The sequence below is a fragment of the Xiphophorus maculatus genome, chromosome 8, assembly GCF_002775205.1.
Source record: "Xiphophorus maculatus strain JP 163 A chromosome 8, X_maculatus-5.0-male, whole genome shotgun sequence".
NCBI classification, from domain to species: Eukaryota; Metazoa; Chordata; class Actinopteri; order Cyprinodontiformes; family Poeciliidae; genus Xiphophorus; species Xiphophorus maculatus.
In genome coordinates this window covers 20,928,845-20,952,402 of record NC_036450.1, presented here as the reverse complement: position 1 = coordinate 20,952,402, position 23,558 = coordinate 20,928,845, and the positions used below count along the sequence as shown (strand labels likewise).

Here is a 23,558-nt window from a genome sequence, read left to right as displayed (position 1 = left end):
GATGATGAAACTCTTAATATGTGGGAACATATTCTCTATTTAGATTGATTCCCATCATTCTAACGTCATCAGGAAAAACAAATCACTGGCTTTTCTCATGCAAGTGATAATCAAAAAATAGAAACGTCTCAATAGAGTGCAGGATTTGTTATAAGTAGATTTCTTCTTATTGTTTCTTTTCAGCGCATTTCTTCTGGAATAATAATCGTGCTGCAGGCTTTCTTTCGCCATAAATTTCGAAAGTGTCAGCCAGTGAAGCCGTGACTGCAGCTGGAGACGGAAAGCTTCGCAAGACGCAGATAAAACTGGCAGGCATTAAAACGCATTGGAGGGTGGTTATTGGAAAAAACGAAAGTTAATGAAACTGAGAGAAGAAACGACGGAAATAGGATGGGAGAAACGCAGATACAATGGCAAGAGATAACAGTAATCACACATGTGCCTGAAAATCACTATGCCTCTACTTCTTTTTCTTCCTTTCTTTTCTTTTTTTTTTTTGCTGTAAAATTAGCATTCTGAGGTACACCGTGGAATCTTGAGTCAGTTTTTCCATCTCCGTCTGTGGAGGGAGGCAGACAGTGATTTATCTGCGCTGCTGTGCGCTGCAGCACGGAGACAGTGAAGTAAACCATCTGGTATTCCCACTGTTAAAGAAATAAAAAGGCCGTTCAGTGTTCAGCCTCAGAGTACACAGCAGACACTCTGGGTAGAAAATTGTTTCGTCACATCTGTGTGCATAAAATGCATCAAATACTGTATGCAGGACTTGTGCTTTTTTTTTGTGTTTGTTTCGTGAATGGATGGTGATTGTTTTAGTGTCATATCATCGGAATGTGTGGTGCATAACTAGAAAGGTTGTTGAATTTTGGCGCACACACTGAAAGATGACTAAATACTTCCACTGTTGTTTTGTTTCAGTGTGCAGCTCTAAATTAAAGTCAACTAATCAGCGTTTTCATTCAGTGGTTTGTATTGCAGATTTTCTGAAAATATTTGTTAAATTGACCTAAATTACTCTTAAGTGTTCCATATTGATGTTTGCAAGTCTACATTAGCTATAGGCTAAAAATAAGTTTCATTAAAACCAGAATTTTGTTGCATTTAGCTGAGCGTATGAGCAAAACTCAACATTTGTTGGCCATCTGTTTGGATTTATCTAACAAAAACTTTATCAACAGAATCGTAAGTCTGCATTTTAATAAAAATATAACTGCGTCTAACGTCACCTAGCCTTATTAATGAAATGCAAGGTTTTGATAAGCCCTCCTTCATGATGGAACACAATTGCTTTGTATTCTCCATGAGAGTTTGAATTTTCAGTCTGTAGCAGATTTGGAAACTGAAGCAATTGCAACAAAAGATGCAGGATTTCACTAGAAGAGGTGTCTGTGCCTCCACCATCGTTTTCAGCCTTAGAGAAGAGAAAACATCATTAGTGTTTTCATAAGTTTATCGCCAGCATGAGAGGGATGCAAAGGATGGGATCTACTGAGTGATTCCTCATGACAGTACAGAACTCAGTGTGAATGTCTCAGTATGTGCGGTCAGAAGGAATCATTTGCACAATATCGGTATTTTTTTCGCAGATCTTTGCGAACCAGCCTTGTCAAAATTTGTTTAGTTTTATATGCCATGTTCTGATTCTTCTGTTTTGACTAATTGTGCTACAAAACCCATAGTTTATGTTTTTCCTCCTCTTTCTCACTCTGGTAATTTTTCTGGGGCTTTTCTCAGACAGCCTGATAGCGGGCTGTGTTTTTCATTCAAACTGCAGCATAAAAAAAACATATAACTTTCAAAAGCCTTCTACTAGCACACATAACCAAGTCTTGGAGCAATTTGGAGGTGTGTGCGCATTGTGAAAGCAATGCCAGAGCACAATATGCCGTTCTTTAGCATGGAGAGAGTGGTTTGTTTGCTGCATGCAGCAGCAACACAGTGATACCCCTCGATTCAAGCTGACTGTGGTTGAAGCCAGACCGGTGGCTAAACACAAGCGATGGCGCAGTTCAGGAGTGGTAGTATAACTTAATTATCGAGCTGCCAGCCTGGTGTGTGGTCATAATGAGGCTGCACCCTTAAAGTCAAGCCTGTGTTTTTAGTTAGGCTTCAGATTCTGCAGAAAGGACACAGTGTCACTGGTGCAACCGTCCTCCCCGATGCCCCAACCAGAACACCATGGTGCCACCAGGATGATAAACCTTCCTGTGGTGGTTTCACGCCTGCACAAAAAGTTGGGAAATTTTCACAAGCTACCACACATAATGGGCACTCTTAATAATAATTTAATAACTCTTAATTAATTTTGATGCTGTTTTTCTAGTGTAAAAGGAGTGCAAGTGGAGAAGGAGTTTTTTTGTTTTGTTTTTTTTTGTTTGTTTATAGCGTGTTTTATTGGGCATAATGTGATTGGCTTGAAAAGTTATGCAAGGCGAGACAAGCAGATAGGATTAAATTTGTTTTCTGTGGCTAATTTAGTGTCAGCTAGTTGAGAGAGAATGAACGGAAATAAAGTTGTTTGATTGTTCTGCTTAGACATGCTGTCTAAAAATAATTCTAATTTATTATTTTTTTTTTAAATTACATAGCCAGTGTAGGACATTGGTTGGGGCTTTGGGATTCCACAAGAGCCCTCAAATTAGCACATTAGCGCTTCCTTGTAATTTTGATCTGGTCTATTGAACATATGCTGAAATGGTCTGAATATAATTTTTAGTGATTTGATGTTAAGATTTCACTTGTTTAGGATTCTGCTCTGTGCTGGATTTAATTTACTCATGTGCTCTAACTAGCATAATCATAATTCCTGCTGTATGACTCCCCTGTCTGGTCACATAGTGGGAACTATGATTTTGTTTTTAGATTTTTGACCCAACACCTTAGGGCTCTGGAATTTTGTATGCTTTTTCTTTTTAAGGTCACATAGTCTTTTTAAATCTTTACTTTAAACAATTAAAGTAAAGACCGTAATTGTAACCTGCTGTACTCGCAGCAAGGTTCCAACTTTACGACAGTTGGCTTCGGGTTTTATTACAAAATCAGGTGAAATAATGAAAAAAACAAACCAAAAAACCCCCAAGTCTTTCACCCTCCCTGTTGGTGATGCACTCTAGGAGGGGGAAGTCTCTCATCGGGCATTCTTGCTTTCGGCTGTGCTGGCTTCCAGGAGAGGCAGGGTCCTCTTTATGGCTACTAATTACTCCATGTCCTCAGCCCTAGGTCAAGCATGTGCCTGAGAGTCAGGCCTCACCTCGAGAAGGGCGGACGAAGGAGGAGGATGGCGGGGTCAGAAAATAAAAAATGTTAATCCCCTCCCACCCCCTCGAAGAAAAAGGTCATCACGCACTGGTTCTGCACAGCTCCTGCTGTCAAATAAAATGGTGCCGTCTGGAGTCACTGAGAGTTGTTACAGAGACTGTGTGTGTGTGTGGGTTTGTGTGGGTTTGTGAAAATTGAGGGGAGGTGAGTACTTAGGGAGAATGGGATCCACCACAGTCTTGGCACTGAGCCATAAGCAGGATTAGGAACCTGGCCTTTTAGCTGCTGTTCACTTACAGACTGAATGAAAGAGGTACACTAAGGTCAGATTGGGAGAGGAAGATATTTATTATTGCAAATAATAAGCTACTCTTTTGTCAGCAGGTAGTTTTAATGTGAGATTTGCAGTATTTTTTGTCTTTTTTGATTCATGAATTGATTTAACATTGACATTTGGTAGTGTCATTCTCTTGAAACAGCTGTGCACAGGCATTTTCTGTTTTGCAAAGATCCAAAGGATCGATTACTTCTTGACAAAGGCTCTGATCTGTTGATAACAAACAATCATTGGGAACAGGTTTCTGGTTTGTCTCTATACATGATCCACCCATTCAGATTTTAACCAATTATTAGATTAGGTTTAAAAAAACCCAAAAAAAACAAACAAAAATATGTTGCATCTCTTTTAATGAAGTCATCGTTTTCAATCCAACAGAAGATGAAGAATTTGCAATATTTTTTTTTATTTTTTTATCGTCCCGCAACGGATCTTTTTGTGGGCTCTAGTGTCCCTTTTTCAAAGTAGGCTGACAGGAAAGGGGAGGAGAAGGGGGAAGATATGTGGTAAACATCGTCGGGTCTGGGAGTCGAACCCGCGACGGCCACGTCGAGGCCACGTTGCCTCTGAATGTGGGTCGCGCTAACCCCTCCGCCACCACGGCACGGAATTTGCAATGTTATTAATGCTTTGAACTATGCTTGATCTTTATTAAATCCACAAAAATTGCCTCAACCTGCATTGTGTTGATTGATGCATTTTCAAACCTAAACCAGAGGGAGTTTTTAGCTTTAGTACATTCAATGAATAGGATTAGCCTCTGCAATGCCTCCCAGAATTTTCAACACTTGACCTGCCATGCACTGACCAGAGCCAATCAATGACAATTTGGTAATACACAGTTCACCGTTTTGTTTCTTTGTGTTTTTGTGTGAAAGTAGTGTCAAATATGTGGCAGACTGGCAAAGAGCGAATGTACACAAGGCAACGTCGTATAAACACTCTCTGTGTACTTGAGGTGAACCTGCCTCTTGGACATGAGGGGCTGTGGTTGAGGTGAAAAAGTATTTTTAGCATCCGCTTCCAGAGGTGTTGGTTCCTCAAGGGACCGGGCGCATTAAGTTGGTAAACATCTCAGTTTAACAAGGTGGGATTGAGCGCCATACCTGCGGCTTGGAACGCGGTCAGGAATGCTTCCGCTGCCAGGTCGGCCGCCTGGTGACCGAAATCTATGAATGAAGGAGTCTCTGAGAAAGTGCAAATCAGGGAAGGGAGTTGAAGTGATAATGTTTGCTTTTTCACATTTCTGAAGTCCCATACTGGTTTTGGATTGATTTTTTTTCCCTCTTTGAACCATTTCTTGGTGGAAACAAAAGTAGACATCTTCTGTCTCTTGCCGCAGTTTTTGGGAAGTTTTATTTCCACTTGGCCTGCGGACAAGAGCAGTGCTGTCTTTTCTTATCCTTTCATCGTAGACTAACTAAAATTGCACAATTAATGGTTTTGCTGACGAGTAAAACTTATTTACCAATCCCTAAAAAGTTTGTTAAAATGGCCAGGCACTCCACTATAGCTGATACTTCAGCATCTGACCAGTACACTGCTGACTATTAAGTTTCCTGTGTGTCACCTTCAAATACTGTCACATTCAGATCCTTGAAAATATAAAATACAACTGACCAAGTTAGGGGGTTTGAAAGAATAGAAGGAACTTAGACATTTGGTTTGGTTAGCTATCTGCATTTTACTAATCAACATACATACAGTATCTCTCAAATGTACTTTTAAAATGGCACTGCATTGAGAAAAGTGATGACTGGTGCTTTTTTTTTTGTTTCAAATGCCATAAAGTTGTATGTTTTTCTCAAGCAGAAATATTTTCCAAATGGAAACACATAGGAGAAACATGACTTGGAGTGAGCAGCAACAGGTTGGGGAGGGGCAGTGATGCAGAACTCTACCCTCCAAATGGCCACTGCAAACTCCTGCTGTTCAGGCTCTTTCGCTTGTATTTCATTTACATAAATTTACATTGTAGGAATGGCATCATACGGCAACCCACCAATGTCTAACGCAGCCGAGACATGGGCTGTGCTCGATTCTCACCACAAACATCTTGTGTTTTTTCTTCTCAACTGGAATAATTAACCCACCAGGTCATAAATAGAGATAGATGGATTAGAATTTCATTAATGATTTCCGTTCTGCTTTTTTTTTTTTAAACTCTGATTTATGTGGTCAGCTTTCTCCCTGTCTTCAAAGTGTACTATTTAAGACATAACAACTGCATTCAAAAATATCTTCGTAGCCTTCCTGCCCTCTGGAGCATAGGGAATCTCAATCATTTCAAAATGTCTGCAGCATGTTATAAATTAACATTAATCACTGTTGACGGTCTGTGCCCGTGATAATCTTTACCTTTACTTTCCAAAACTGCCGATTTTCAACAAGTAAATAAAGCTACTTTACTTCGACATACTCAGATTTTAAGTCTTGCTCTCATGCGCTGCCTTGCAGCCTGAATGCACCACAGACATATGTCAACACTGAAGAGTATTTGTCAGCACAACCTGGTTTTGCGCATGTATGGAGTATTCACTGATTGGAAAAAGATTGGATTTTTGAGTTTTCAACTAAAAACAGTCAGACCTAATCCATCAAAAAGATTTCAGCTAACAGCTAATTTAGCCATGCATCGCTTGTTATAAAGCTCCTTCTGCTGCTGTTTAGGTTGAACTGTGAGTATAGTCCAAATAAACTGTATTCAGTTACCAGGTGAGTTACCAGTATTGGTGTTCTGTTATAACCTACAAACCAACAAAAGTGGCTGTGGACGATCTTGGCTGCCGCTGGTACATGTTTGATCGGTTTTGTTCAAATTCAGACAACTGTAACATTAGAAGAGCATTTTCCAGATATATGACAGTGTAGTTTATTTACATGGAAGGTCATGAAACTGTTGTAAATTAGAGATGAAGAGGAGGCATTCAACCTCTCAGTGGAGAGGCCTGAAAAAGCAGCCAAAAGCAAGTCTGCATCCAAATAAGGAGATGGGGACAGTGTTGGTAACAGAGACGACATGTGAGTATAAAATGAAAATGGAGCCTTTGACCAAATGGTTATGACTACGGACTTTACTATCAGAGTGGAATTCTGTATTTTGTCTTTAATCTGACCACCTTTAAGCTCCATAATTCAGAGCGGCCGTGGTCACTGTGTTACGTGTAAGCCAGCTCTGTCCAGGCCTTGTAGGGGCCTCGGTACAATTACAAGTCATTGGTTGATCTGTTTGAAGCGGGATACGGTTCTGCTGGATGTTGGCCAGTTACATAGAGATACTGCTGGGTCGAAGCAGACTGCTCTGATGTTTATGGAGAGTTTGAAGACACTGTATTTTATTGAAAAGGTTTTAGTTGCTTCTTATAGTGTTCCTATTTTAGAGCTGCAGGCATTTGGTTCCTATAAAATATGCGTAGCTACGCTGAAATAAAAATCAAACTTAAATCATAGTCCAGCGTTGACAACAATAATGTCGTAATAATATTATATAAAGTTATTCTGTTGGCTATGAACCAACTGGAATGTAATACATTTAGCTCACAAAATGAATGCAAGAAATTGTGATTCTGCGTCAAATGCTAATAAAATATTTGGCCAGTTAGAGTGAGTTTCAGTCTCTCTTTAAGCCCACACATGATAGAGATCTTAGTGGCCTTAGATAATGAAGTTTGAGGAAAGTTCTAGGGTTGTCATAATAATGGGTAAAAACAAAAAAGAGTGACGTATCTCCTTTGCAATATTCGACAATATCACAGTTTCATGCTTAACGAATATTATCATGCCCTAGAAGATTGGGTTCCCGAGAGAGCTATAAATCTTTATCCATCTGTTTTAGCAAGTAAAAAATCCCTATGTTTTTATTTTCACCTATATTATCGTTGGCACAATAAATTCCAATTTATTATGTTTATAAATCCTAGAAGTTTAGTTCTCATCATTGCTATTTTTTTCTTTTTACCACCGCTTGTTCCATGAGAACATTTATAAATATTCAGTTTGGGGATAGAAATCACAAGTCTTTACATGAGCGGTGTCCTGATGAAGGCTACCTCAACTGGGTATGTTTTTCAGGAACAGTATTTGATTGCCCTGATATTCAGTCACAACATACAGTTAGATACATTTTATTACATCTTATTTTTTTCATGATCACTTTTATCATTATCACAATAGTGCCACAAAATATTGTGATAAAATTTTAATTCCACATTGCCCTGTTTATTTTGGAAGGCTTTTGTGTGATGACTACCTATTATTATCTATATTAACCTTACAGCTGTGGGTGTCCGCGTCATTCTTGCGGAGCCTTTATTGAAATGTAGCATCTTTATGCGGGTGATGGTGATGTTTTTTCTGCATTTGTCCCTGCTGGATTGTGGAACCTCAAATGCTCAGAACTTCACAGAAATGCTACATGATGCGTCTGGAATCAAGTCACGTGAATTAGCTTCTAAACAGAAATAGTGGCCCTGTGGACAAACCGAATAATGCAGGATGGATGAGGGAATGTTTCCCATCAGATAACAGTGAAACATGCGCCTTTATTACTGCACTGTGGAGGTCTGAGAGTTAGCCTTGCTTAATCAAACGCCCCTTTCGTGGTGGATGATGGACATTTCGTGGCTGCTGGGTGGTTTTCTATCCCTCTGTTCATTGAGAGCTGATGACAGATAAATTGGTCTTTCTGTTTAGACCCTTCTTCTACTCAAAAGCGGTGTAAATGTGTCGGATTCCCAGACAGGAGTGCGATTATTGGTACCTTGTGCAGCATAGAGGCAGAGACGTAGGTGAGCTTTTAAATTGGAGGGTGGGGTGCTTCATTTGATTAGGTGAGTTGCCATCACAAATGCCTGTTCTTGTGCCTATCATTACCTCCAAAGCGTTGCTTGGATCTGATTTAGAAAAATGCTTATTAAGTTCAGATCAAGTTTTTTCATTCTACATTTCTGTTCTCAGCAAAAACGACTTCCTTGATTTTTCAGTTTTTCTGTTTATTTTGTTTTTTTTTTTGCAAAGATGTGCATAAAACTCTTCATTGAGCTTTTGCTTTGACCGAGTAGAAAACGTGAAAAGGCTTCGGGAGGTGCGTAAAGAAGTTTATTTACATCACTGCACAGCTGTAGGATAACATGTGCAGCTTAACTGTTTCTCAATGGAAACCTCTGTTTGAGGATGTTTTTTTAATTGATTTCTGCTGCATGTTAGTCACTCATAACCACATCCAGCTGGAGGTTGTTACAGGTCTCCGCGGGCGGCTTTGAAGCTCAGCTGAAATGTGCTCGTTCATCATTTGACGTTTTTAATGGCCTATTTAGTTTTAAGTGGTTGTTTCTGTTACAAGTTGACTTTTTGAACAATTTGTGCTTTTTGCAGTTTCACCTTGTAGCTACGGTCGGCTAAGATATCGCATTTGAGAAAGAGTACATGCACAAAATAAAACGCGGCAATAACATGGCTGCATACATTTGCAAACCCATTTCCAAACTAATACTTTTGTGGGAACTTTACGGCATAATTACAGCGTTCTTGATTTCATATCTAACATCATAGACTCTTTTTAACCGAAAATGGACATAAACACAGGATGGGAATTAGTCATGGAGGTTTTTAAGAGGAGTGGAGTAACACTGAAGGAGCTACAACAGTTTCCAAAAAGTCCTGGTTGTGTTCCTGTTCTACCTGAAGTAAGAAGCAGCGTCACAGAACAGAAATATTTAATTCCAAAGGGAGCATCCAGAAGAACCTCATGTCCAGTGTGAAACATGGTAGTGGCAACATCATGCAATGGATTTATTTTTCTTCTGATGGAACTGGGGTTTTTGTCAACTTTTGCAAAAAGTTGAACCGAAGTCCATCTCTAAATCCGACAGAAGATATATTTGATTTGAAGAGGGGAGAGGACAGAAGATGTTCTTAGGGTGTGTTCACACCAGCCCTGTTTAGTCCGCTTTAATTCAACTCTAGTTTGTTTGCCTAGAAAGTTTAATTTGTTTAGGGAGGTGTGAATGTGGAGTCCAGCTCCAAACTGCCAAACTCCAAAAGCAGGAAACAGACTATAGTGCAGGGAATTCTGGGTAAATACAACCAAAACAAGAGAGAAGAGTCTAACGCTGGTAGGAGAAATGAAAGTGAAAATCCTACTGTTGCTCTAATCTGATGCCACTCCATTTTTGTTAACATTTCTTGAAGAAGGAAGTTGCGCTCGTGTCTTCTTCAGAGGTTTTTGTGCTGTTTCCTTCAGTAGTTCTTGGTGCAGCGCCACCACAGGCGAGATGGGAACTTTTTTTTTAAGGGTTCGGTTTGTTTGATGCAGTGCAGTGTGAAAGTGAATTGCACCAACTGAAAATGTAACAAATGTTGCGACTTTTGTTTCCAATCGAACCGATACGTTAAGGTGTGAAGAGCTTAACTTGATACATTTGGAGACCTTTTGCAGGTTAGCATCGGCAAATATTATCAGTTCATGATGTGGAATGTTGATGGGCACGCTTGGACAACATTTTCACTGGAAATTTGCAGGATGAGTGTAATGTTAAAGGTGGAAAAACTTCCATCTTAGTCTCAAAACATCAGGTTGCGTGCACTTTCGAAAGTTAATATGAACGCTATATTCTTTCGCTTTTGTTTCTGTTTAAGTTTTAATTTGTGGCACAAGTTATCAGAAATCTCCACTTGTCTTCTTTTAAAGATGTTTCCTAACTGTGAGGTTTGTCCAAGTTCCTCCAGATGACCAAGTGTCCGTCCCTGCACGTATCTCTGCTTAGGAAAGAAAAAGTTGCTACTGGTGTATGTCATCGTGTTGCTTCTGGCTGCACGAACAGCTGTTTGTCCTGGGCGGTTTTGGCACATGACGGTTGCGGTGCAGGGTCAATCTCCATGTCACATTGTTTTGACCCAGCGAACTCCTGCGGTGACCCGATCACAGCCAAGGCGACCGGCTCGAGAGTGTGCTAATTGCACGGTTGTGGTCGGAGAGAGGCAAGCGGTGGACTTTGCAAGCGAAATGGTTGGAAGCGTGGGTTTTTCTGTGTGGCTTCAACCCATGATCATTGGAATCTATAAATGCGCACATCTCTGTTTTGTGCCTAAATGGGAAAACATAAATTTTCCCAAATGTGAATTGTTCTGCTGAGCAACCAACTCTTGTCTGAGTCAGTGGGACGCTGAAAATAAAGTATGGTGAAAGAAATGCATATAATTTAAATTTAGTTTAGATGCAGGTATTTTTGGAACACATTGACTCTGGTGTCAGCCCAAAGTAACGCAAACCGAGCAGCTAGCTTCCTTACCCCCTGTATTTGCTTCCAATTCATTTAAAATACTTTTTGTAGAAAAATTATATAATAAGAAACAGTTATGCAGTCAATTATTGAATGAAATTGTTTTCTGATTAAATTTGTTTTGGTGTCCTAAGCTATGCTTGTAATACAAGATGAAAAATGCAGAAAGTTTGAACATATTTAATCAAAAGGAGGTACTAGTTTGCTCAAATTCTATTTAAGGCCCAATAAAACTACTGCAAGTCTCTGAGTAAGTAATGTGAAAAATGCTGTATGATAAAGCCTTATAAAGCCTTAACATCTTTTTTGTGTGTCTGTTTTCTTCTTCGCAGCGGAACCAGCAGACCTCTTGAAGATTTTAGATTTTCACAATTTACCTGAGGGTGTTACAAAAACAACGGGTTTCTGCTCACATCGGAGGTCGACACAAGGACCCGATGTGGCGTACAAAGTATCCAAAGATGCCCAGCTCAGTGCCCCCACCAAACAGCTTTACCCAGGTGAGTGTCTCAGTCAAAGCACAGAGCACACAGCTCAAGTAGCCATTTTGGTCAAATGTTTGTAGGCAATAATAATAATAATAATAATAATAATAATAATAATAATAATAATAATAATAATAACAGCACCTGTATTCCTTTACAAAAACAGATTATAGCTCACTTAACTTTGTTTCTTTTGTTGTTGTTTCTGGCTCTGTCAATTTTTAAGCTATTCTTTCATTTATTGTGACTATATAAGAGTTGTAAGGCACCTCTATGTTGAGAAGAATAATTCTTTATATTGAGAAAAATTTCATTTAAAAAGAGAGCAGCCGGTGTTTCACAGCACTGCAGATGAACTGGATTTCACTGTTATTATAAAATAAGTCTGCTTTAGGCCAAAACCTTTTTAAAAACAGTTATCACTCTCCACCATTTATGTAACAATCTGTTATTAGTTTAATTCACTTAAATTTGTACAATTAACTTTAATCCTTCATTTGATTGTAAATCCTGCTGCCTTTTTATTGGAAGGTAATGATTTTTTTCCCTAGAAATGCAACAGACTGCAGATGAATTGGCTCCGCTCCTTTAATATTCCATGTTGTAGGAGGAGTCCGGATAGTGGGAAAGCAGTGAAAGCAGGGGAGGCAGAGAGGAGAGAGGGAAATGGGTGGGCGGTTGAGGGTAGTGGGGGGTCCCACTTTTGCCTTGTTCCGCCGTGCTGACGTGGCTTAGCGATGGCTGCTGTGGGGCGCTCTGCAGACTTACTTTCCTTTCTCTCCTCCTTTTTCCCTTCGCCCGTCTTTTACCCCCTCAAGCATCATAATTTCTCCTCCCTATCATTTCTCCAGGACTCCCTCTGCCTCGCGTTCACCCCCACTCCCCCACCTCTTCTGTTTTTATCTCATTTCCATCTAGCAAGACTTTGCTGAACTCTGAGAAGCCACTGCGGTTAGGCTGAGCCTAGCTCCGATAAAAGCTCGGACCGCTGGAAGACATCCCCGGTCACGGCTCTGTCAGAGGCTAAGCTGGCCCTTTGATTCACGAGCGACTCTTTCTTCGGGCTTAACGTTGAGCCACGAGGCTTCTGCGGCATGCATGCCTTTACATGCTCTCCAATCAAACAAATGCCTTTTCACTTTGATGCTCTATGACAGTGGAGCCCCTTATGGGTCTTTGTTTAGACACACATTGCTATAATTACGCATGTGCTGCTTTGGAAGATCTGAAATAACAGTCCACATAAAACAAACCATGTGGAGAGGGGTTTTAACCAGGCACCTCATAGTCTTTAGGTGCAAACAGACTAACTAGCTGTCTCTGGCTTGCAGGATTTAAATCTAGTGTCTGTGTTTGGGATGTGGCCCCTGTCTCGCCTCTTTCTTACAAGAATGTTTGCTAATATATTCCAGAAGGCAGCTAAACTTCTGACATCATTTTATCCATTATTCTGCGCCCCCCTCTTCTTTGCTAGTTATTACTCTGGCTCAGAGAACTGTTTGCTTTAATAATCTGCATAATATCCTCTCACTCTGAAAGGTTACAAATAAAATTATGGCAAAAAAAAAAAATAAAAAAATGAAGACATGCAAACATCCTGCTTTTGTTCGGATGATAAAATATAAACCAGCTTTGGTTGGGAACACACCAAGCTGTGACCCAGTAACCACAGACAGACTGCGATGATGTGTTGGAAAAGAGCAAGTGCAGACATGCAATCATTAGGCAAACATGTGGAAGAAATGAATCATCTAAAACCGCAGAGGTTCTTAAAACAGTGTAGACCTTTCCTACCTTTATTACTTCAATCATAAGTGGCACAAAAAGAAAAAGAGGAGCAGCCTGGAGAGAATGGATGTCAGCCAACGAACAGCTGCTTTTGCCTTCAAATGAAGGGTAATTTTGCATGTTCAGATTTGGTCTGACCTATTTTTGAAAGATAATAGTTCGGTCCTAATCCTTTATTAGGACCGAAAACAGTAGGTCTGAGTCATCTAATGGATAGGAATCATAACGTGGTGTTGCTGGTATCCATTAAATTGATATCTTGGGACCAAATAGTAAATTATAAGACTAAAGCTCATAACCAGATCAATTCAAAACTGCTTATTTATGGTTCATAGCTTGAGTAAGACTGCACAGTATTTGATTTAAATCATTAGGGAAGCACAATGTATTTTATGGAGGGGTAGAGGAAGGTTTTGGACAGTGATAGTGGTGCTACACCGGATTTTGGGTGTAGCATGATGTTTGTTATCGAAAAGTTTGGAAAATATATATATATACTGTCAGGAAATATAAGTTGCTGATCATAATAGGAGTAATTGCATTGATATTCCTAAAACCTATTATCACAAATACCAATTGCTGCAACAGCAATACTGCAAAGATCTGTTGCAGCTGCACTAAATGTTAGTTAGTAATACAATTACTATTCAGGCTCACTATGGCAGACACATAATTGATTATCCTTTATGTATAATGCAGGAAAATGTCTTAGGAGGACACTAAGATGTTGTGCTAAAGGGATTATTAAGAAACTGCAAGTGGGTTCTTTCATTGCCAAAAGAGAAGATGTAACCAGATGCTGCATTTTTAATAAAACTATGATGTTGAGATGGAAATGATGACTTTCATTTTTGCCTATGAGGTAAGGTGCTCTCTATTTTGCGTTTAGTGCAGGCCACATTGTCATCGGAAGTGTCCTTTAAACACAATTCAGTCCTTTTGTGAGTTTCAGGTTAATTTTCATAGAGTCCAATCCTAATTATAATCCAAAACGTCAGTCAGTTGGCTTCTAGCTCAAAGAGGGTATTTGGACGATTTGATAATTTGGGGTTGTTTTTACACTCAGGAAGTATTGGCACACCTTGAAAATGATGTGTTTAAAACTCTAAGGACCCCCAGGGGCCTCTCATTGCTGCAGTTCTCTAACAGTGTGATTTAAGTTTTGCTTACCTTACTCATCCTCCTCCTCCTCACTATGCATGCTGTCAAGATCAACTTTTCTCAGGTTACTTTGACTTATTAAATTATCACTTTGGGCAAAAATTAGATGAGTAGGTATTTCCTTTCAGAGTGCTTACAATTTGAGGTCTCTGCTCCAAAGTCGGGGGTTGCTGGGATGCTCATGTGTCTTATATAAAAATAGATTTGTTCACAAGTGAGACTTAAAATACAAATTACAGGACGCAGGTATACAGGTACCTCATTTACCTGCCTATATGCACACGGGTTGATGGTACACCTCTTAACGAGACCCACCGGGGGAAATTCGAGCTGCATTAAGCCCAAGATATTGTGCTTGGTTTTAGCAAGAAAATTAATTTGGTTATTCCATCGCAGAGAAAATATCAAATTGCTCCTGTGTGAGCGCCTCTTCCCGGGTTTCTGCCTTTTCTTAATCTTTTTCTGGCCTGGAACGGGTAGTGGTGGTGCCAGTGTAAACTCTGTGGACGTCTGGCACCATACTACTGCATGTCAGCATACACTGAGCACACACACATGAAATGAGAAGGGAGCAATCTCCAATGCAGTAGCTTCAGTAGTCAATTTCCAGAAAGATAAAAAAAAAACACACAAAAAAAACAGCTTTTAAAAATATTTTTCCATCTGTGTCTGGTAACAAGTTTTGTATAGGGACAGTGGTTCTGTTATTCTGCAGTTTCAGTTTTCTGTGCTCCTCGACTGTCTTGATCCCGTTGGAGGTTGTTTCAGGGCATCGAGTACTTAATAAAATGACAGGATGAGGCATTAATACGAAACAGTCTCAATTTTCACATGGGTCCAAATGAGACCATTTGGTTTCTGCTTCAATTTGCTTTTCTTCTTTTTTTTTTAAAGAAGAAAAGCAATCTTAAAGCCCATCTTAAAAAAAGAGCTTCCCATACCAAAGCCTTAAATCTAAATAACCAAACAGGTGTTCTCTGTAACTTTGAGATAGACCATCTTCAAGCCAGCTGACCGGCAGTGCATAGCAGCAATTGTGGGAGAAGAACTGCGGCTTTTAACTAAACACTACTGTACCTGCTGAGCTAAGCCTTTCTTTTCCCATCCTAGGGCTTAGCTGTGACATGTGTCCCCTTCCCCCTGTTTGAGATCTTTCTGTCTCATCCTCGTCTTCCTCTTTTAAAGCCCGGTCTTTCTCATCGCGGTACAACGTCTGTCAATTATAGCAGCGCTTCTCTTATGATTCCGAGCAGAATTCCTGAGCGAGGACGCTGCCAAGGCATGTGGTGTCCTCATGATGCGATCTGATGCTTAGCGTTAATACAGAGGCGATGGGAAAGAGGCAGGAAGGCAGACAGACATCCAGCTGCTGACAAAAAGAGGGAGATGATAGAGATAAGGAACGAAGGAAGAAGGGTGACCGTTACAAATTCGGCTCTCTGAGCTTTTCTTCTCTTTCTCAGCCTAAGCTGGGGTTTCCACACCCTACTCTTCCTGTGGCACCTTTTCTTCCACAGTACTTAACTATCACTTTAACATTTTTCAAGCCTGTTCCCAGCCTGTAACTATAAGAGTCTTTGATGGTGCTACAATAAGATCTTTTCCCTAAGCCCAGCCTCTCTGTTTTGCTCGCTTGGAAACCTGAAGAGAGATTGCTAGTGGAGACTGAGTGCCCTCTTTGCTTATGTTAAACATAACAGTTATCACTTTAATCTTTTCTTTTTTTTAAGAATAAGCATCTGGAATTTGTAGCAATGTAGCACAGCCAATGCACAATAATACATTGATGCTAAAAATCCACGATTTTTTTGGTTTTCAGAAATACAGCTCTCAGAACTCAAACGTATCTGTCATCAGTGAACAATCCAGTCGTGGTTTAATTGGTCAATTTAACTGGTGTTGTTTTTATGCTTGAGTAATTCTAAGGCTATTCGAATGTCAAAAAAAATCCTCACTTGTGTTTTTACAATTATAATAAAGGTTTTATAAGCCTTAAAATGTGTTTTACAGATTCAGGTCAGGCTTAATCAGTCTTAAGTGCAGAGGATCCAAATGTTTATACTTGTTAAAAAGCAGGTAAATAGCACTTTAACTTAATTAGTTACTTACTCTTAGATGGTTAGTTGTGTTTTCTTCAGAACCCAACCAGCTTCTTAAAAACTGTGCACCATCCATCCAATTCTTTTGTAGTCAATTATTCTTTCTTTCTACTATGTCAGCACACACATCTCATGAGCTGCTTCCTTTCCTAATTCAAAATAAGAGACTCAAACAGCGGCAAGATATAAAACATAAGACTTAAACTTTTATGACTAGATGAAGTCATATGACTAGATGGCATCTGGGCATCGGCCATGTCAACGCTTCACTTTAATCTTTTTCAAGCTAAAAGATCAGAAGTCTTTTAGCACAAAGCCACATAGTTGAAGCAGTTCTCTCTTCTGAAGGGTTTTTTCATGAGGTCCTGAGTGCACCCTACTAGGAGAGAATTTGTCTGGCAGATGTGGGCCCCATACTTTGGCAGAATTGCGGAAATAGTTGAGCCTCCACAGTGGAACTAAGCAGATGGAGCCTAACGGATCGCTTTTATATCTTTCATGTGATCACATACCAATAGGCTGTTGGTATTTCCATTTCCAAATAAATGTGTCATTAAGAATCTCTCCTGTAATAATTTGGGGTCTCCGTGTCTGTTGGATGCATCAGCTTGGGGACGGGAGGGAAAAAGTAGGGAGGAGGAGTTTGAAGGATGGCTTCACAAAGTCTCTTAGGACCAGATGTTTTTGTCATTAACGCTCTTCACCCTGCGTTGTACTGGAAGTGATCCACTTTGTATTTCTCTTTCTAACCTTGCACTTTTCCCCCAACCCTCTCTGAACAGACTCTGTCCTGCCAGCCACCACTCTCAGATTAATCCTATCCGTTTGCACTCTTGGCACTCTTCACATCGCACTTGCTTCCTTTTTCTGCGCAAAGCCCACATTAATAGTTTCTCAATCCCTGTCTGTTCAAGTGACAATAACAATATTATTTGTCCTCATGACAATAAATCTGTCTACTGACATAATACTACAATGACTTTTCAAGCCAGAAGGTGTATCGCATTCTTCTCACGATGATGAATCGTTCCTGCTGCTCGTAACTCTCTGACTCGTCTCTGTTTGTGTCCAACTCGCCGCCCGTTCTGTCAGGTGATGCCTTCCCTGAGGATTTCTCCATCTTGGCCACAGTAAAACCCAAGAAGGGCAGCCAGTCCTTCCTGCTGTCCATGTACAATGAGCAGGGCATCCAGCAGCTCGGACTGGAAGTGGGCCGATCCCCCGTATTCCTCTACGAGGACCAAACAGGCAAACCCAGCCCAGAGGACTACCCGCTCTTCAGAGGAGTCAACCTGGCTGACGGAAAGTAGGTGCATCAGTCTGTCGCTCTTTTAACCCCCGACAAATGTGGGGTTATCTTTTATTAGAGATTATTTCTTGCTGCTTTTACTTAAATCATTTGCATTTATATTCACAAGATTCATAATAACGTACCAAAGCATCAGAATGATACTTTCATGTGTATATCAATTTTGTTTTTTGCTCAAACTGAGCAACAGGCTGAACTTTGTGGAATGTGAAATGTTGGTAAAGTGATATGGAGAGTTCCTACATTAATCAACATAACAACCATGTTTCTCTGTAACTTAGAAAATATTTCAGAGATCAGTTATTCATGAGTTGAGGTGAAATAACTTCTGTTTGTTGAAAAGCTTTTTTAGACTGGTTTCGACAACTTTTTAGCATTATTAGCCTCGTTAGCCTGAGCCTATCTGCTATTACCGGTCACAAATTATTCATCTTAACAAGCCTTTTGGACATCAATTATTCATGAACTGAAGGGAAATAACTTTTGTGTTTGTTGAAAAACTTTTTAAAAACCTTTTTCAACAACAAGTTTTGTTAGTGGTTAGCATCTTTAGCCTAGTTAGCCTCACCAACTGCAGCTGATTGAGCCTTTCTACTGTGAACGGTCACAAATTATTCATGAATGGAAGCAAAGTACAGCAGCTCAATAAGGTTGAAGTTGAAGATTTTGTGTACAGCAGTGAAAATATATGATGGTTACACCAGGTAATCTGATAGATAGAATTTAGTCATTTTCTGTTGTGATACTAGTATTTGACTGGATCCGCTCCCATTTCTTGACCTAATTTGTATGTAATCTGTAGATATGTTGGCCTTTCATTTTCTGCATTTGTTAGATTTTTTTAATATATCATAATTACCTGCATCCATCTGAACCAACATAACAGCATACCTTTGAATTTCAACGCAGTACAGGCCTCTCAGGGCCTCGCCATGGGGTTGCACATTATCCTGTAAGTGTGTGAACTAACACCACCTCTTGTTGCCAGGTGGCATCGAGTGGCAATCAGCGTGCACCAACAGACCATCACCCTCATTCTGGACTGTAAAAAGAAGATCAACCAGAAGCTGCTTCGAAGCCCCAACCCCATCATTGATACCAAAGGAATTATAGTGTTTGGAACTAGAATACTTGATGAAGAAGTCTTCGAGGTAGGCCATATGTTGTCTCTTATTTCCCACTCTGCATGGTGAACGTATTTATAAATTTGAGACCAGAAAAAAAAAATGTGTAAGGGGAAGAATGGCTGTATTGTTTGGTGAAGCATGGCTATAAGTGGAGTGTTCTTTATGTAGGTCACTAAAACTTTAGTTGTGCTTTGATTTGACGTCTTTTAGTAAATCAGATAAAAGCAAAGCATAATCTCCATTTTAACGTCCATATAGACATTTGCGGTTGTGGTCTGAACAGTGGTCAACCCCAGTGCCCATCCCTCTTTACATGCAGCATAAAATAAGGGATTGTGGTGGCGGCCACATCCTCTTGAAGATGTGCAGATTTGGCCCGCAGAACCCCACTGACCTCTGCCACCCACTCATTCTCAGGCACCCAAAATCACAAATCACACTTAATTTTAGGTTGCCTGATGTTCCACACTGTCCACAAATGAGCTCTGATTCCCGTAATTCTGCTCCGTTTCCAAACGTGCTGTGTATGTTTGCTGGTTGGATGTCCCTGTTGCTGCTCACACTCTGTTAGCTATCTGCTGGAGTTTTCCCGTCTTGACAAGCTGCAGCATTTCTGTCAGAGTTTTTTAACATGCGGAAACGCGCTTCTGATTATTTAAAGCTCCTTTTGTTCACATAGAGTCAATGAACAAAATATTGTCGGATTTATTGCATTCTGACTGGTGGACAGGAAGTCTTTTGGCGATTATGTTACACTGATGATACACTATGTGACTTGAACACTACGGATACTTTCTATAACCAGCTTTTGTGCTGGGTACGTAAGCGTGACCTCTGCGAGGGACGGACTCGCGCAGCGACAATCCAGCGAGTACAAGTGTTGTCTTTGTCCCTTCAGAGTTGCGTTTGTTTAAAGGGGGATTAGTCCATGAAGTTCAGGCCCTTGATAATAATTACCAACAGAAACAGATTGATGTGACTGATGCTGAGCCAGCTGACCTTTAACGTCACTGCTGCTCCGCGACTGCAGATAGAACGGAAAAAATATGACATCACCTCTCTGTACAGGTCCTAGAGTTCATCCGCCAGTCTAACACTGATACATAGTGGGATGTAAAACCAAAGTCAATATGTCTTTTCTGTTATTCAAAGCTCTACCATGGAATTTCAGTCCAACGCAGAGCCGATAGAGAGTGTTTTTTAGCGTCCGACTTTAGGTTTTCTCAGACGGACTTTCACTAGATCATTCAGACACTCTGTGCTTTGACCATAGCCATTCCATTGTTTTTCTGGTTGTATGTTTTGGGCCGTTATCCTGCCAGAAGGTGAAACCTCGCCTCAGTGTCAAAGCTTTTCCCTCATTGTCTTTTTCCATTGTAAAAGCAGCCCACACAACTGACTTTCACCGCACCATTTCTGGGCCTTCTGCTGTGGGACAGGAAAAAACATCACCGCTCACAACAAGCACATAACACGTTTATCGTCACATTAACATGACATTACATTAGGCATTTGGGTTTGGGGATCCAACCACCAGTGGAAATGGTTTCTTGAATACACCAGACCTTAAAATAGAGTACCGAACGTACCGTACTGCTCAGTGGAAGTGAGGCATAGCATGTTTTCTTGCAGGATTGGGTTTTATTTAGCTCCATCCATATTTCTATTAACTCCAATAACACCATCTTTACAAGCACTCACACCCTACCAAAATGATCATTTTCCTACCTTGTCACTAGCTTCCCTGCCTCTGCTAGAGAAAAGCATTCTGCCTGCATGAGGCTGTCACAAGCATGTCTCACTGTGGGGATGGTGTCATTTCCTGATACCAGCAGTGTTTCTCATTTCAGTCGAAAAGTGACATTTTGGTCTGTGACTGGAAAACTTTTTTACTTCTTTTTTTCAATAACAGTTAGTTGTTGCCTCTCTTCCACATGGGACAGAATTGTGGAATGTAGTCCTCCACAGAGTTACCATGGGCATTTTGACTAATGGTTTCCTTGTCCGTTGTGTCAGTTATGTGGACAGCCGTGTCTTGGTAGGTTTGCAGCCGTGCCATACTTTGTAAAGTTTTTAAATAATTAGTGAGACGCTTAATATTTGGGAAATAATCCTACTATCTAATCATGCTTTAAAGTTCTCCACAACTTTCTCTCCAACCTTGGTTCGTCTTCATGATGTTTGATAAAAATAGTTTTGCTAATTGTTTTCATGGAACAATAGGGACTCTGAGTGAAACACGAAGCACAATCTTTACATTACACAAATACTTTTTGTACTTTAGGTGCTTTTAGTACTAATGAGGCATCAGTTCAGATATAATTGCTGTGTACGTGAGTTGGCTACGGTCATTCAGTAGCAATTTTCCTCCAGATTTCTTTTTTTGTTTGTTTGTTTTATTAAAATTTGCTTTGTTTTAGTCTTTGCCAATGACGGCATTTTTGACTCGAAATCGAAGTTGCACAGAAACAGAGCGTAATCTCAGCCAGCCATCAGCCAGCGCTGCAGTAACAGCTCAGCAGCGACTGTGGGAGCCGGCAGATAGTTTGGGAGAGATGTTTAAAGGACTCCTGCTGTGCGTCTGCTAGTCGAGAGACAGGACAAGCTCCAGTGCGTTCAGAAACTGGAAAATATGCCACATAGTTTCCAAATTGTCCTCAGGCTGCTCTGCCTTTTTTCCCCCATTACTTCAATTCCCTTTTTGTAGTTTAGTCTGATACCATGTTGACTATTGGCAGAGTACAAAACCTCTGACATACAAATGGTTTTGATTTTATAGTACAAATCAAATTAAACGTTAGTTTCCTCAGATAAAAAAAGAGTATTGTTTGTTCTCTTTTAAATGCTGTATCAACCATAAAAATAAAAGAGGGGAGAGGAGATAAAATCTTCTCTGTCACACCGTTGAGTAACAGTGAACGGCATGATTTAACTGCTTGTCAAGGTTTTTACTGCAGCCTGTGCTTTTTTCTGATATACAGCAGTCAGGGGATAAGTAGCACTTTTACACTGAGGTGGTTTGTGGTTTGGTCTCTAACAAGGTTATTGTGGCAACAGAGAGACCGTCTACCCGCTGCAAGCACTGTATGTTCTCTTTTTTTTTCAGCATCTTACATAAGAATGCTGCGCTTGTGACAGTGCCAGTGGAAGATGATTAAATTGGTGTTAAAGTGTTTACGGGAGCAGGCTGTTATTTCTCACTGCAACCGAAAACTTGAATGTGTTTTGCCGGGATTTTATGGGACAGATAGGCTGACATGATGGCAGCTCGGGAGGAGCAGCAGAGCTCTATGGCTCAGGTGGGAGAATCTTATCAATGCAAATTTGAACCTTTATAAGAAAGTGAGATTTGCTGTTTTTTGCAAGTCATGTTGGGTGGACACAACAAATAAGGATAACTTTTGGTTTTCTGTATAAAAGGCTGCATATGATGGTAAAACCTATGAATGAAAACACAATCCGTATGGTGATACAAGGTAGTGAAACAATCATGGTGTGGTGATGCATTTCCTCACCATGGATATGCTGGTCAGGATTGATGGACTTAAAACTAGGATAGAAGTTGACCTTCCAACAAGACTGTAACCCTAAACACACAGTCATATCTAGAACAGAATTGGCACAATCATAGCCCAAAATACTCTGAGGCAAAGTATTGACTCAGGTAGCTGAACGAAGACCAAGCTTCCCACCACCGCCATGTCATAACTCTGCTTTAGACTTCTTCACAATTTTATCCCTGACCTGTCTGGTGTGTTATCTGGTCTCCATGATGTTGTTTCTCTAAAGTGTTTTCTAGCAAACCTCTGAGGAACAGCTATAGGTTTTGTAATTTACTAATCACTTAAAATGGCACTAAAATGAATTGGTAGTAGCCTGGCAAATTGTGAAAAGGTTTAATGCTGCTGGAGGGCATTGCAAATTAAGTATTTAGGCTCTATAAAAACTGCCAATTGGTGTTTTTGCCTTTATGAAGGTGCAGCATGGAGTGTTTAGAAGTATTTTGTGGCTGCGGGGCGAAGATTGAGGCCTAAAAGTGTGCTGTTCTTGTTTGAAAGTGGTCTGTTAGACAGAGTCCATTTAGAAAATTTGTCTCCTGATTGCTCTGCTCACTTGTTTCTGAGCACGTGTGCCTAAGAAAAGCTGGGATAATTTTAACACCCATTACCGGGTCCTCAGTAGAATTCTGAGGAGTAACTGCGTTTGGTCTGAGGGGAACGCAAGTGGACCGGTTGACCTCATGTGGAGGTAATCGTCGGGGTAACCTGAACCTGGCTGATGTGGAGCTGTGCAGTTCACATCTGGCCTCCATCCTCGATCTTTGCGAACCCATGGGCTGTAAGACTGATGCTTCATCAGTAAGCAACCTTCGCACTCGTTTAAGAAATGTGAGGTTTTGGATGTCAACAAAACTGAAGAGAGTGCTCAGGAATGAAAGCAAAGCTGGAACAGTAGATTCAGTTAGAGGAGCCAAAAACTTTGGGTCATACTCTGAAAAGAATGAGGAGGTCTCTCCCCACTGATTTCAGTCTTGGAACGGCGTTCCACATGACATCATCCAGAGGTTTCCTTTGTCTCTTCCGATTGACTGTTTCATGATCTATAAGTGATGTGTTTTAGAAATGTGCTGGAAAAGTGTGATAGGGACGAGAAGATGAGGTTAAGATGATGTCCACTTAAAGACTTTGTGTGTGTGAGTCGGATAAAGCAATAC

The 23,558-nt window shown here is 40.4% G+C and overlaps 1 protein-coding gene across 2 annotated transcripts in view; it reads left to right on the top strand.

Annotated features, from left to right (window-relative positions):
• Positions 1 to 23,558, top strand: part of LOC102232699 (collagen alpha-1(XI) chain-like) — a 97,061-nt gene that overhangs the window by 9,550 nt on the left and 63,953 nt on the right. For both annotated transcript variants that reach the window (XM_023338577.1, XM_014468377.2), the window contains exons 2-4: positions 11,208 to 11,375; positions 17,501 to 17,714; positions 18,706 to 18,868. In XM_023338577.1, the coding sequence (XP_023194345.1) occupies positions 11,208 to 11,375; positions 17,501 to 17,714; positions 18,706 to 18,868 (545 nt within the window). The remainder of the gene's footprint in view (positions 1 to 11,207; positions 11,376 to 17,500; positions 17,715 to 18,705; positions 18,869 to 23,558) is intronic.